Genomic DNA, 13,969 nt, shown 5'->3' with positions numbered 1-13,969 from the left:
AGCGCTCCTTCCCTCGCCTCGGTACGGCAAACAAGTGGTGAAGGTTGCCGTAGAAACCCGGTCAAAATTATCATTCAATAGCGATTTTCTTTGGAGCCACGCGCTCGTCGAACAAAGCCCGCTCCACGGCCCAAGCGACAGGTGGAACGGACTTGACGCCACAAGAGCGCTCGATAAATGATTAATATAGGTAAAGTACCTCTAATTAAGCTCAGAATTTAATAGACATGAAAAGGATGGTGTTTATTATTGGTTCTGTAAATGGCAAAGACCAGGTGGATGGGTGGATTATTAGGCACCCGGCCTTGTCGGCTTTGTTGTCGGTTTGTTTGGGAAGTGTGCCCTTTCCAGGCCTGCTTTCAAGTGCAATTACACAAGCTAGAAACAGCGAGGCAGGGAAAATTCACCCGCCGTAGGCGCTGGCCCGAGTTACGGCAGCGGAACGGAGCCGCATCGCCCGCCCGCCGCCCGCCGCGACTGGTCCGCCCACCCGACAACTTTCTCAAACTTTTAAACTACGCGCTTTTATTCTTAGCACGCATGCGCACTGGGCTGTGTACACAGATCACCTGCAGCCTTTTGGCACGGGGGTACGGCGGGGACTTTGCCGCTTCCCTGGCGCGTGCCACCGCAGACCGGCGCGAGCCAGCCGCCCACCTCCCCTCCCCACACACTCACGGCCCTCCTCAACACCCTTTTGTTTACCGTTTCACCAAAAAATCAGCCGAAAAATTAAAATCAAACCGCGGAATGCTGCTTGTAGTTGAGTACGCGACGAAAATAGCCAAAGCCCGACACACATATACATGTATGGTGTCAGCCACTTCTAGACTTTATAAACACTGTCACTGTAGAGTACTGCCTGCTCCCTGGCACGAAGGTCAAGGAGTGAAGAAAGAAATGTTTATTCAATAAGAAGAAAAAAAAGATTTAGAAATGTATAGGAGGAAGTTTTGGTCCTGACTTAAGGTTATATTTTGAAGGGTGGTTTAAAGGACAGAATGAGCGGGACGGTGGCGCACACGTGGGGCGGAAAATTCGGGCACACGAATACTCAGGACAGATTAGGACTGGTGGTCTTTTCATCCCAAGGGTGACAAAGGACAGAGTAATAGCCGCTCACGCTGAGATCATTAATGCACTAATAGCTTCTGCTTGAAGGAGATTTCACCCGGTAACCGCGCCAAGAACAAAACTTCTGCCCTCTCATTGGTGGAGAGGAGACCCTTGGTGGCGCGGAGGTATTGTTGACAAGGGGGGCTGCCCTGTGGAAGCGTTCACCCTTATTCATATGTATACACGATCACTTAGCGTGATCTGATAATAGGGGGGAGGATGGTCAAAGTTTAATTCTTTGTTAGGCGAGTGGCATTGTCGGGGACGGGTATATAAACAGCACCGGGGCCCGGCTCGAGACACACACGCGCGGCGGAGACGACAGGACACACCGGCGGCTCCCGACTGACAGTCAACGCGTGCCCGCTGCACTTCAGACCACGGAAGCAAAACCACTTTGTTACGCCAACGTTTTTCCGGTGAAAGAACCTCCACCAACGACAAGGCTTCACTCTCGGCTCGGTAAGCATCCGGCATCTTTTAGTAACAGCAAATAGCTTTTAGCTACTTTACTGATCTAGAGTTATACAATTACGTGGGTGGTTTGGTCGTAATGCATGCTTGGTGTCTAAATTTGAACCTACAAGACAATTTACCTTTCAAAATGTCTGTCATAGATACCATTGGTAACGACGTGATGTAGAAATGTACCTAGAGGCAGTGCAATATTTTGTGTGTTTGTATTTCAGTGTAATGGAGAGTGAGTACAGAAATATTCTTTGTTTCAACAAGTCAGTGAAGTGCAATTATAACCTGGAGTACACGGACTACTCGTTTCCGCCTTTTTGAGCAGGTGGCGGACTGTTTCCGTGTTTGTTCTCTTGTCCACACATATTCTGACGTATTTTTCTTCCTCTCTCTGCAGACGACTTTTTTGATAAGCGTACCAAGCAGAGATGTCGGACGGCGCCCTATCCCCTCTCCCCCGCCCGGGAGACGACATGGAGACCCACCCCGGCTCGCCCTACTCCTACTGCTCGGCGGACTTCCACTCGCCCAGCCCGCCTACCCTCTCGCCCTCTCCGAGCCTGGCCGAGGTCCGGTACACGGACTGCCTCCCGAGCACTCCCGAGTACCAGTCCGAGGATGTCATGGACACGGAGTCGGAGAAGAAAACCGGGCGTCAGCCGAGGGCGGCCCCCGCTCGCAAGACCGACAACAACAAAGCAGAGAAGACGACGGGCACCAAGCGCAAACGGTCCCACAAGTCGCGGCAGAAGCCCAAGAGCCAGGAGGCGGTGGTTCAGGTGAAGAAACAGCGGCGTCGCAAGGCCAACGACCGGGAGAGAAACCGCATGCACAACCTGAACGGCGCGCTGGACCAGCTCCGCGAGGTCCTGCCGACGTTTCCCGACGACACGAAACTGACGAAAATCGAGACGCTCCGCTTCGCGCACAACTACATCTGGGCCCTGTCGGAAATGCTGAAGGTAGCGGACGCGGGCGGAGACCCGTCCGCACAGATCCAGGCCATGCCGAACCTCTTCGCGCCGAGCAGCGGTCTCGAGAACATGAACATTCCCTGGGCGGGTGGGCCGTCCTGGAGGCCCGACGGACAATGGATCTCAGCCCCGCTCAGTGACCCTAGCACGACCCCGAACGGCTCATTGTGTTCTGAACTCTCTGAAACCGACTCGTACATGTACCCTTCACCATAAAGGCATTATGGTAGAGAAAAGAACTCTCGTAACTATAGCAAACCGTCATTCCACAGTAACGTTCTTCACAAAGGGCGCCCATGCCTCAGTGATCAAGGTAATTTCCCATACATAGATGCTAGACAAGATTGTACCTACCGCTCTCATATGTCGATATCTGATTCAAGCTAAAACGTCCCTACAACTCAAACAACGATAGCCATCACAAAATGCTGTTTTAGAACGAATTCTTTGTAAATTGAATGACAGAAGACAAATTGTATGAATTTTTGTAAGAAGAATGTATTTTGCTAAGATTTTCAGGGAGATAACGTAAGAGAATTCTCGAAATATACTCTGTAAATAATACCGTATCCCCCTATAGCTTTCGTAAGATCCTCTGTGAAAAATCTATTTCTTACCAATGACCGCATCATGATAGTATATAGGAGATAGCTACAAGCGACCAATGTTTTCTAGATCTGGCGGGCTAGCCCGCTTTGTTACCATGTCTTTCCATGTAAAAATCTATCTGGTGAGAAAACTCCAGAATAAAATATGATTTTTAATGAACGCTACATCTTTGTTTGTATTGGTGTTACGTTTACCGGTAGCTAGCGTTACAGGTAGTTGAAGAGTTGGAGAAAGTTACTGGTAGACGACTTGAGTGAAAGTTCTTTGTGTGGTCCCTGCTAGTCGACCCAACAGACCGGTACCGCACCATGCGATGTGTAGTGTCAATACACATTACGTGCTCAGGTAGAGCACCCGGAATAACTGGTTATTCGCTCATGTGAACCAATGATCGTATCTTCTTACACCACTGCAAAATGTTCATAGATAGAGCAGCTTGAAATACACGCAAAACGTCTAAAATATGTGATATCCTACAGAGCCGTTAACTTAATAGTATAATGTAACAAAAAAGAGTTGACAGCCCAACAGAAAAGTCAATTCTCAGTTCCATCGTTGTACTCTTGTATCCGCGTTGGTGGTGTTAAAACTACATAACGTTATATGAACAGTGAAAACACCCAGTAAAGTGACGCTTGTTCAGACTATAAAGATAACGTAAACGACGAGAAATCTTAGATAGATGACCTGTGGTCTGAGCCTGGTTTCCGGCCTATTTCTGTCCAGAGCAGCCATTTCCAGTCCACGTTAAAAAAATAGAGAGAACTGAAGCCGTTCGAAGAGAAAATATAGGCCTGGATACCAGGCTATGGTCTGAGGCCCTTTCCTCTGTTGTCTTAGGGCACGTGCCGGGAGGCAAGCCGCGCGTGTGTCGTGACGGAAGTCGCATATTTGTCACCGCGACCATTCGGTCAATGTCCGAACACTTCCGCAAACAACGTGCTACCTTTCCTCTCTGCCCTACCGTTACCAAACTTCACACGTACGCACGAATATTAAACTCACTGATACGCAGAATTTAAGAAACGTTTTTCAATTTGTGTAGAATATTTGGGGATAAATGCCGAAATGACCAATAACAGTGGTCACGCTTGGTCAAGACTATCGCCAGTCCAGCTGCCACGCGCCGCCGTGTGGATATTATGTCACCCAGGCGTGAACCTGTCACCAGAGAATAGGGGGGAGGGCTAGCCACTGGGTGTGAAAATCGTCACCATCGCTCGAAAACGTGTTTCTTTTTTCTCTTTCTATACAACCACCTGTTTTGTGATCTCCATAGTTTGATTCACACATTTAGAGAGCCCGTTTATGAACAGCACTGAGTGACACACGCACACAAAGAGTTAAAATGTCCTAACCCTCGGAACTCACCAAAAACATAAACTTTATTTGTCTTAACAAAGACCATGTCTTTTGAAACATGGTCTATATGTAGAGACATGGAGTTAGAAGGCAGACCGTGGGAGAAAGCATCGTGATTTTGAGAAACCAGTTACGGAAATCTTTTCGAAAATCGATTGCCAGTGTGCTGCGTAGATTTTGTGCACTCGTAGCCAAAATCACGTTTGTTCAAATACATCTCGCATAGAAGTGACCGTACTGTATGATACTGTATGATTGGGAACTGCATGTACATGTATTGTTCTAGGAGGGTATCATGAGAAAATACACGAATTTTCAACAACTCGTACGGATGTTTTTCACGCCTGCAGTGCTGAAGGATCGACAACTAAACGTGCTGTAAATGAACTTACATTGTTTTGCAAAACTGGAATCCCTAAAAAAAGCTCCAAGTATGGAGCCATAAATCAGCCCCATTCCTATTGTTCGCCCGAGAACAATTGCGGTGGAATAATAATGGAGGACCTCCAAGGGCTGCCACCATTCATTGTCACCCAACTAGAGGAAGAAAGGGCACAAATTAAAGTCACCTCGCTGGTTCAATTTATATGGCTTCCTTTCTCAGCACAATTAATCCACTTTTCGCCTCCGTCCGTGGTTTTCACGCTTATTATGCGGCTGAATTTCCCGATATTCTTCTGCGTCTGGGTCGTCTGAAACAAGATGGCGTCTCAATGAAAACTTTTCTGAGGGAAAAGGGACGATTTTTGGAAGATGTGTATTTTGTGTTGAAACGATGCTATACTAATACACTTTTCGGTAATGATGAGAATGAGCACTCTAGATGGAACTCCGGTCAAGCGAATACTTTACAACTTACTGTACAACCTTTCAACATTTTCACACTGTGTTTTTATTCAGCTGCGCCCCAATTATACGTTTTAGTAATTCAAAACAAACAGTTACGTCGTAAAATGTCCAAGTCGAGACTTTCCAAAGTTTGTTTCACCGGTAGGTAAAACGCAGGCGTCCCGAAGGTGTTATTACGAAGGTCAATAATGGTATAGCTGAATGAAGTTCTCGTGTGTCGGGCAGCGGCCCCCAGCATGGTCCCTGCCGGGCCCACTCCCGCCCGCCGACCAACCAGCTCCCCCTCTGCGGCTCTTTCTCCGCACGACAAAGCCCAAACGCGGCGTGACGGCGGCCCACTCAGCCCGCTCAGCATGCCGGGTAGCCTGGTATGTCCGGATCATACAAGCCGTCCGGACAGCGGTGTCAGCACCTGCAGACGGAATGAACCGGAAAATCCGCCGCGCCGCTGGTCATTCAAGTACAAGGCTGCACGGGTCAAATCCCGACAAATATTCAGTGGTCGTTGGTCATCGAGTGCGTGACGGAAGAGAAGGCATTGGCCTAGTAATATTCCCAAGAATGCCACAACAACCAATCAACAAATATTCCAGACTTTATTTCAAAACGGTTTGGAAAAAGAGGACACACTTAATAAGGCGCAAGAAATCTTCGCTAGCTTCAGATTTTGGTCATACCAACAACAACAAAAACAACAAAGGAACGAACATTCGACATTTATATTTTTACAACGCAGTTGGTCAGCATTGTGTAAATCACTAGAGCATACAGTGCGGATCCTAAAAAAAGTTAGTGACAACATTCACCAGACAATGCTGTATTTCTGCAAACTAAAGTACGTACACTTGAAACTAGTGATATAGACTCTCGAAAACAAAGAAAATATCTTATTTTCCTTCGTAGCTAGAAGTCATTGTTTGCCGTCTGGATGGTTGCAACTCATTGAAAAAAATGAAAGAATTCCCAATTTGTATCATTCAAAAGATATTTAACACAAAACATGCTTCAAAAGTTTGATTTCTCGTGTCCCTTCTAGTCACCAACAACGGCAATGATAAAATCTTTCGTGTTTCTAATCTCCAACACGTTCTGCCGCCATGTCCCACAGAACCACACGAACTATATGGACTTTCCTCACGGGTCAATTTGGGGGCATTTGGCGGTTAGGTGTCAGGTCATTCAAGTTGTAGTGGGGGCAGGGAACAGCTCAATGTTCCGTTGTTGGGGGTGTGGGGGGAGGTCATTCACAGCTACTTGTGGAAGCAATCCAAGCAATACCTCATTAAGGTCTGAGCAATGCGGGGATTTTCTTGATTAGTTTATTGGGGGTAATAAATCGCTTTGAATTAATTGACCCGAGTGAACTGGTGACCCGAGGGTCACATCGTTTTATTTTCTACATTTTGCACTTTTAGCCGGGAAAGTCTTTGCTTAGGTATTTTTTACTGAAGATCACGTCATTTTCAAACGACAGTCATTTGGCCGACACTAAAGGCACATGTTTCAATTTCAGAATAAGAAAGAAGTTGTCATTTTACCGAGTTCAAATTAACGACTTCATATGTTAAATACGGGAGGGTATCTGGACGTCCTACTAATATTAAAAATCATATAAAACAGGTCACTCCTTTACCGCCTAGGTGGAATGTTTTTTTGTTTATTTCACGGAGACACTGATTTTTGGGGGAAAGTTTCTGAAGTGTAGCGTCTCCAGGATGATTGATCATGTTTCTAAAGTTTGTGCTCAGCGCTTGTCGGCTTTGTTTGTCTATGTACAACCCGGCGGCGTCCGGCCGTTATTTCAAGGGTCAGCGGCCGGCCCCCAAGCGCGTGCCTACCCGGGACAAACGGCCTGCCATAAAATCTCTCCCCACTTACCCCCCGACTCTCTGATGACACCCGGAATCACAAAAGCAAAATGGCGAGTTTCAGAGCGTTAATCTCATCACCATAGCGACCAATGAGAATTGCTGTCTCTCAGAACTTGTATATTGATGTCCTCAGGGAAATGCAGTGTTTTCTTATGCAGCGTTATTTCATCTCCAGACCTAGCGAAGTGTGAAGAAAACACACAACCGAACGCGATGGTCCTACGACAGATACAGACATACACATGGCCTGAGTGCTTTTACGTCAATCTTGTTTATTCAACAGTTGACGCCGGGCCGTTAGCAAACAACTGTTTAAGCGACGTCCGTTTGGAAGTTTGTTTGGCATTTGGTAAATATGCTTTGTGTAAAAATGAAATCACATCCGTTAGTCACGCTAACGGATTCTTGCTATTAAAAAAATTGACTTTCCGTCCTCTAATATTCATAATCAGATAATACATATAGTTGTTGTTGAAAAGCGGAGGTAAAACTAGCCTCCAAATTGAGCGTATTTTTCGTGTCCTGATTGTATACAGGATTCTGATTTTTTTCTAAATCTGTACACCCGTTAGTAAGCTTAGGGCCTGGTCGTGTTACGTCATGCGACCGTTGTATCTCAAACTGGGATAGTTGTACATGTGTCCTGCAAGATTCAGCCTCAGTCTTGTTTTTGCTGAAAGATCCTTATAGGCATTTCATTCTGTGACAACCTGCTTGAATATTCTAAATCGGTCGACGACCTTCCTACGAATGTAAAAACTCCTCATAGCTGATCATACTCTCCAAGCAGAAGTCTGAGTTTTGGCTTATTTCTGGCGTGTGCTTAGGCTTTTTTTATCGGGTTTTCTTATTTTGCATGCAAGGTTGGGTTGGGTTGGCGTAAAAAAATCCCAGTGCAAAAAAGAAATTAAACCCCGATAAAAGCCTAAAAACACGCAAAAAAATAAGCCAAAACCCAAACCTTTGCTTGGAGAGTAAGTTGATCAAACGTTACAATGCATCAGACGTCTCTAGTATGCATGTATGTTCTAGTACCTTTTTTGGAGAGCTACAAAAACCGTATTCCTCGGGGACACTTCTTTGAGTCGGTGATAATTTCCGCCCTACTTACGATGACAAAAAGCAGGACAACAATAGAGGAAACCCGCTCTTTCATTCCCCCAGCAGGCCCGTCTTATTATATTCAAATTCTGCGGACAGCTTCTCTTGTAGAATTCAGTACACAAAACGGGCAATTTTCACCCAATGGATGGAACCACTGAGTGTTTTCGTCTTTTCTCAGACTTTCCATATTTTAGAATAGTATTAATCATGATCCACCAAAGAATAGCACCGATAAAACATAGACTTAACACAAATTTTCTGCCCTACGCTTTAGGTTTTAGCAAGGGGTTTAAATGAACATACTTAGTTTTATACTAGTAAAATAAATTAAATGATACGAAACCGATATAACAAAATTGAATAGAAAATCCTTGGCCAAACAGGTGGCCAAAGATCGCTAATACAATGATGAACTAGAACAGAATCACAATCAATTATGGCTTCGTGCTCGTAGCATCAGCTCAGATCCCGTTAAGTATTTACTCTTTACAGCCGCCGAATATACAAGTACACTCGAGCTATATTAGTCAGCAAATGCTAAGATTACACGCTATTAGCAGTGTAATTAAATGTAGCAAACAATAAAAGCTCCGAACTCAGCCGAGCAAATGTACATGTAGTTTCAGATAGGCAAGAGTCATCTTTGACCTTGTCTTTTAAAAGGAAGAGAATATGGGAAAATTATGTTATTTTCTCTCTGTGTTTTAGTAGCGTTACACTTCAAATTAAAACAGACGTTTTCTAGCTATAGAAATGAGTACTAATATCAAACAAGAAGTGTCAGCCATACTAGTAGGTAAAACTTAACGGTCACCCTCCTATAGCCTCTTGGAATTGCATGTTTTGAATTGGTAATTCTCAAGAAGTGTTCAATTGTGTGGAACAGTGTTTAATGGATATGCAGTGGGCCAAGGCCCCGGCCTCTTGCAGCAGTGCGAACAATAAGGGCCTGGTCACGCGTGTTAGCGGCCCGTGGCACCAGTCATGTCCTGGAGAGCTCTTGTTCTCTCTTTTATCTAGATGGAAAACCCACTGTATGCTTCGGTCTACAAGTACGAGTGGTTATGATACAGAGAGGAGCGCCGCCATGCGATTAAGTTTTACAACTGCATGATAAAGTTGTTGTACCTTCCCGTAGCCAAACCCACGGTTTGGAATTTCATAGCGATGGCTAGTCGTGGTAATCTTATTACAATTGCCTCACCCACAACAGTTCTACGACTGTTGTGGGTGTATTGTCGCACGTCCTCTCTACGACTGTGCTGTACGACAAAAATGGTCGTACAGATATGAAATCGGCTGCATGCGCAGACCGTCGTGCCTTTGAAGTCACATGATGAACAGTTCGTTGACATGGCACCATAGTTTTTCCACGTGACGACACGATAACACTTACCACAAGGACCCGATCATACGAGAGGTTTACGACAGAATTCTTGGAGCAGTCGCGGATCATCAGGTTGACGTCGTTTAGCTATATTGTTCCAGAAAAAAAGCTATATATATAGCCGCAATGAAAATCCTATGACAAACAAAATCGTAGTCACATTCATTCGTACATTAGGCTCACGGTAGCAAATTGAGGACATTCTTGGAACAGTTGTGGATTCGCAAATTTCAACTGCATGTCTTGTACCAGAAAATGTTGCTAGATATCCACGTGGAAAGCCAGTTCTGTCGTAGCTATATATGATCTCACCGAAAAAAAAAATACAAATCGTACAAAAAATGTAATCGTGCACCTAAACGTTGACATATGTATGGAAGGTGTGGGAAAACATGACCACGCAGTGTCCCAGTCAGCTATCAGATAACATAGACGTTATGTAAACATACGGTCATTATCTATTGTGCAGGGGAGACGGTGGATTTGTGCGCCGCAACATCCAATGTCGCTTTTAATTTGATAATTGCATAAAGGTCACTGACGGCGTTTCGTCAGATCAATTATGCTTGCGCAGATTTCTAGGTAATTGCCTGTACATATGTTTGGCTCTGTGCAGACGTGTTTCCGAGTAAACTTTCAACTAAGACCAGAGTAAGGAGTGTGAGAAAGCAGGGAAAATAAAGGAAATGAAAGTTAAAGATTCTGGAGGTTGATGAATTGAAAAGTTTGCCTTGGTGTCATCCTATTGGTATACTCGCTTAGATTAAAGGTTCCAGAAAAGGTTATTTCATTTCCTATATCTTATTTCCGGCATCCTGCCAGAAGCATTTGCCAGAAGCCATTGCAGGGAACAGGTAGTCTCTACCAGACTAACTACGCTGGCTATATATAGGAGAATGTTTGACAGGGAAGTTTGGCCGCCTTGAGGTTTGACTGGGGAGGGAAAGAAACTACCTCCCCACGGCCGGACTCCTCTGATCAATTTTTACTCTCCTTTTTGCCGACTTCTACGATCCGTATTCCCGTAGAAAGGCCTGGTGGAGGCTAGGGAACAGGTAAGAACATGCATATAGAATAAAATTCCACAGACAAGAGATGAAGTCTTCCATTCAGTTCTCTGTGAACTTGACGGACAATCTTGGCGAACTTTCGCACGACTTCATAATATCAATTATGCAGACTGAAATATGATATACCGTGGGAACGTTTTGAGGATCGACAGGAATCCGATAAGAGCTATTGTCCCGGAGTCAAGATAGAACGGCAATTTTAATTGGATCGATGTTCCAAAACGTCCTGCGGGCTTTGGTGCGTCACCATGCTCGGCACGTGACCTGCAGGCAATATCCGCGCTACAGGTGTCCGTCTGTTCTGCGCAAGTTGCGGAAAGTATATATATATACACATTACCAAGGAGCTTTCTATATCTAGTGAAAGCTCTTTGTACATTGTATTAGCAAGGAGGTTTCGATTTCTATTGAAAGCTCATTGCTAATATTTGGAAGCTTGATCGTCATATATGTCCGTGCGTTGTTACTGGCTTCATCAATTGCATTGCACTATATATATTGAAGGGATGGAAAGACTTGTTCAATACCAGCTCGTCGTAAAACAATGACAGGAATCGAAAATCTTGAATTCCGGGAATTTCTTGTTTTATTCATTATTGAGAATTTCACGTTGATTCTGTTTCTTTCCCACTGGCTGTCATTTCCCCACTGGCTTCCGTACGACAACATGTACAGCCATAAAGATAGCAGGGTAATAAATGATAGGAAATGAGATGACCTTTTCTGGGACCATTGATCTAACTTCCTCTCAGTCGGTGTCCCCGACGTGCATGTGGAAATAACTACGGAAACACAAGCAAACACACAGACAGACACACCTAAATCAAAACCTATGTACACAGAGGTAACAACAACAGACAGGTGTGTCGGGATATCCAAGGCTTACAATCAAATTACTGATAAAAACCTCGCCTGGTTTAGGTGCTTTATTAAACCTCCATTAGTAGAGCCTGGTTATCGAACCGATTTTTGCTGCCGAGTCTCTTTCTGCCTTTCGTCCTATTTACGGAGAGGACGGAAGAGGCTCGGCAGCTGAAGCCGATTTGGTAGAAACCGCAACAGCGCTGCTTCTAATTATGACAAAGCACAACTACTAATTATGGCCATAAATCGTATGGTGTAATAGAATATAGACATATATAACAATGTATAACTCGGACAGCATGTGGGAGTGAATGATAATGGGGATTATTTGCTTGTGTCATTTCTTTCTGTGTTGAAAGTTTCACCCACCAACCAAAAAATGTTTTCTATTCACTTATTTGATATTCAAGTTGCCATTTTTACAATACTTCTGCCTGGAAAAAAATCATACAAAGCAAATGAAGTAGAAAAAAATATAACGGATCTCGGTGGCAAATGTACATATGTTTACACATTGGTGCACCAAATCAGTGGTGTGATTTTGGCACACATTTAGATAGATTAGCCTGGGAGGCTCGGTGGGCGTCAGTCCACCGTACAGGTGGGGAAGTCGTAAAGTGCCTTTCCCAAGGGCACAACGTCGGGCCACGGTGAGTATCGAACCCGGGACCTATTGGTTCTGAGTCCAACGCTTTAACCGTTGCGCCAGGACGCCACTTAAAAACAGTTTTCTATTATGATTTGATATTCTACCATTTCTACAAGCTAGACTTCCGCCTGGAAATACATTTTATACAAGGAAAATGAAGTAGAACAAAGAAACATGTCCTTGACATGGAACCGACTTTCCCACGTTAATAAAACAACAAAGACCCTGCGTGTGTTCACGGGTGGGAGGGGTGAACTAAGGTGAGATTATGTGTCACATCAGGTCAGCAGGTAACCTCAGGTCACCGACCTTAAGGGCATTCAGATAACGACGGCCTTAACGTATATGTATGGCCACAGCAAGTACTGTTTATGGATTACATCAGCGCGCGTATTAATTTTCGCCTGATTTTGAAGGAAGAATTGGGTAAAGATATCTGTCGCCATGCCGAAACGTGGATGGCAGAATATGAAGAGAGGAGACAAGAGAAGGCTCTGATATATTGTTTTGTTGCAGTTTGATGCAGTGATATATTTCATTCCTTTTGTGATGTTCCCACTGAATCAAAACTATTCATACGATGATTGAAAACTTTATTTTTCAAAGTAAACTTAGCACAACACAACGTATGGGTATCATTTCTTGTTTAACAAGGTTTATGATGTAAAAATTGGCCCGCCTTGTTTTTTTCGCTCTATCGCACTATATTTGGAGTCTGTGGAGGATGTCATCCATAAAATTTACTTGCTGTGGCCTAATAACTATCGACATAACGTTGTATACGTACAGGGAGAGTATGGGGACCTTTTTCTTGGGGCCGGGGGGGATGCCACTTATCTCGAAAAGAGAAATATGCAGATGCATACCGTGAAGTCAGCCAATCTAAAACTTCGTTTTCTTACCATACCAGTGCGATTTTTAATGTGTGTGAAACCGCAGACGTGTATCTGTGGTAAGCATATGCCATTCAGATCCCCGCTTAGTCATTCAAATAACATTTCATTCACTTCAGTAAACTTCAAAACGTTGTACGCTGGGAGCCAACCTTCAATGTACTTCAGCTTCATTTAACGGACCCTCCTTTTTTATCCAGGCAACAATTAGATCTATAGATGATATGTCCATTATTATTAAACGATTTTTGTCGTTATCAAGGCCATTTCTAGAGGTGAGTGAACTCCGTGTTTGTCTAATGGTATTGACTGATTACGATTTTCAATGCTCGTTTCCGATATTTTTCGTACACATCACTTGTTTTCGTCCTTCAAAAACTTCAAAACAAACGTCCAAAATACTCCATGTTCCAAAATTCACCTCACTGATATGTTCCAGACAAAGATTCTACATGGAACGAAAGAGAACAAAACAATAAAACATAGAATGCCCGATGACCTTGTCTCTGAATCCAGATACTTTGGGAAAACTGGTCTTCCTTTTTTCACATGGGATTACGAAGCGGCAGGTGACTTAAGTAGCATTAAAGCGAAAGACACGATAACGATCGAATAAGAAGCGACACGTGGCAGAAATGTACTGATAACTATCAAGGTTCTACCTGTAGGTAGTTACGTATTGTCAACTTTCTGGGAACCGTTTGGTGTACAGTGTCCACCGGTATACACACTTAGTTCAGGCCACACTGACTT

The 13,969-nt window shown here is 44.3% G+C and overlaps 1 protein-coding gene across 1 annotated transcript; it reads left to right on the top strand.

Moving 5' to 3' along the window:
* The first annotated feature begins 1,134 nt into the window (after positions 1 to 1,134).
* On the top strand, positions 1,135 to 3,324 carry LOC109478360 (neurogenin-1-like). Its single transcript, XM_019779889.1, has 2 exons — positions 1,135 to 1,578; positions 1,982 to 3,324. Exon 2 carries the CDS (start codon positions 2,013 to 2,015, stop codon positions 2,772 to 2,774), a length of 762 nt encoding a protein of 253 aa, XP_019635448.1. The 5' UTR covers positions 1,135 to 1,578; positions 1,982 to 2,012; the 3' UTR covers positions 2,775 to 3,324.
* The last annotated feature ends 10,645 nt before the right edge of the window (positions 3,325 to 13,969 follow it).

Source organism: Branchiostoma belcheri, unplaced genomic scaffold (genome assembly GCF_001625305.1).
Source record: "Branchiostoma belcheri isolate BF01 breed outbred unplaced genomic scaffold, Haploidv18h27 scaffold43, whole genome shotgun sequence".
In the NCBI taxonomy this organism is placed as follows: domain Eukaryota; kingdom Metazoa; phylum Chordata; class Leptocardii; order Amphioxiformes; family Branchiostomatidae; genus Branchiostoma; species Branchiostoma belcheri.
This window is presented reverse-complemented; position numbering and strand designations above follow the sequence as displayed.

Coding starts and splice junctions, on each gene's coding strand:
- LOC109478360 (XM_019779889.1), top strand. CDS start 2,013: ATGTCGGACGGCGCCCTATCCCCTCTCCCCCGCCCGGGAGACGACATG.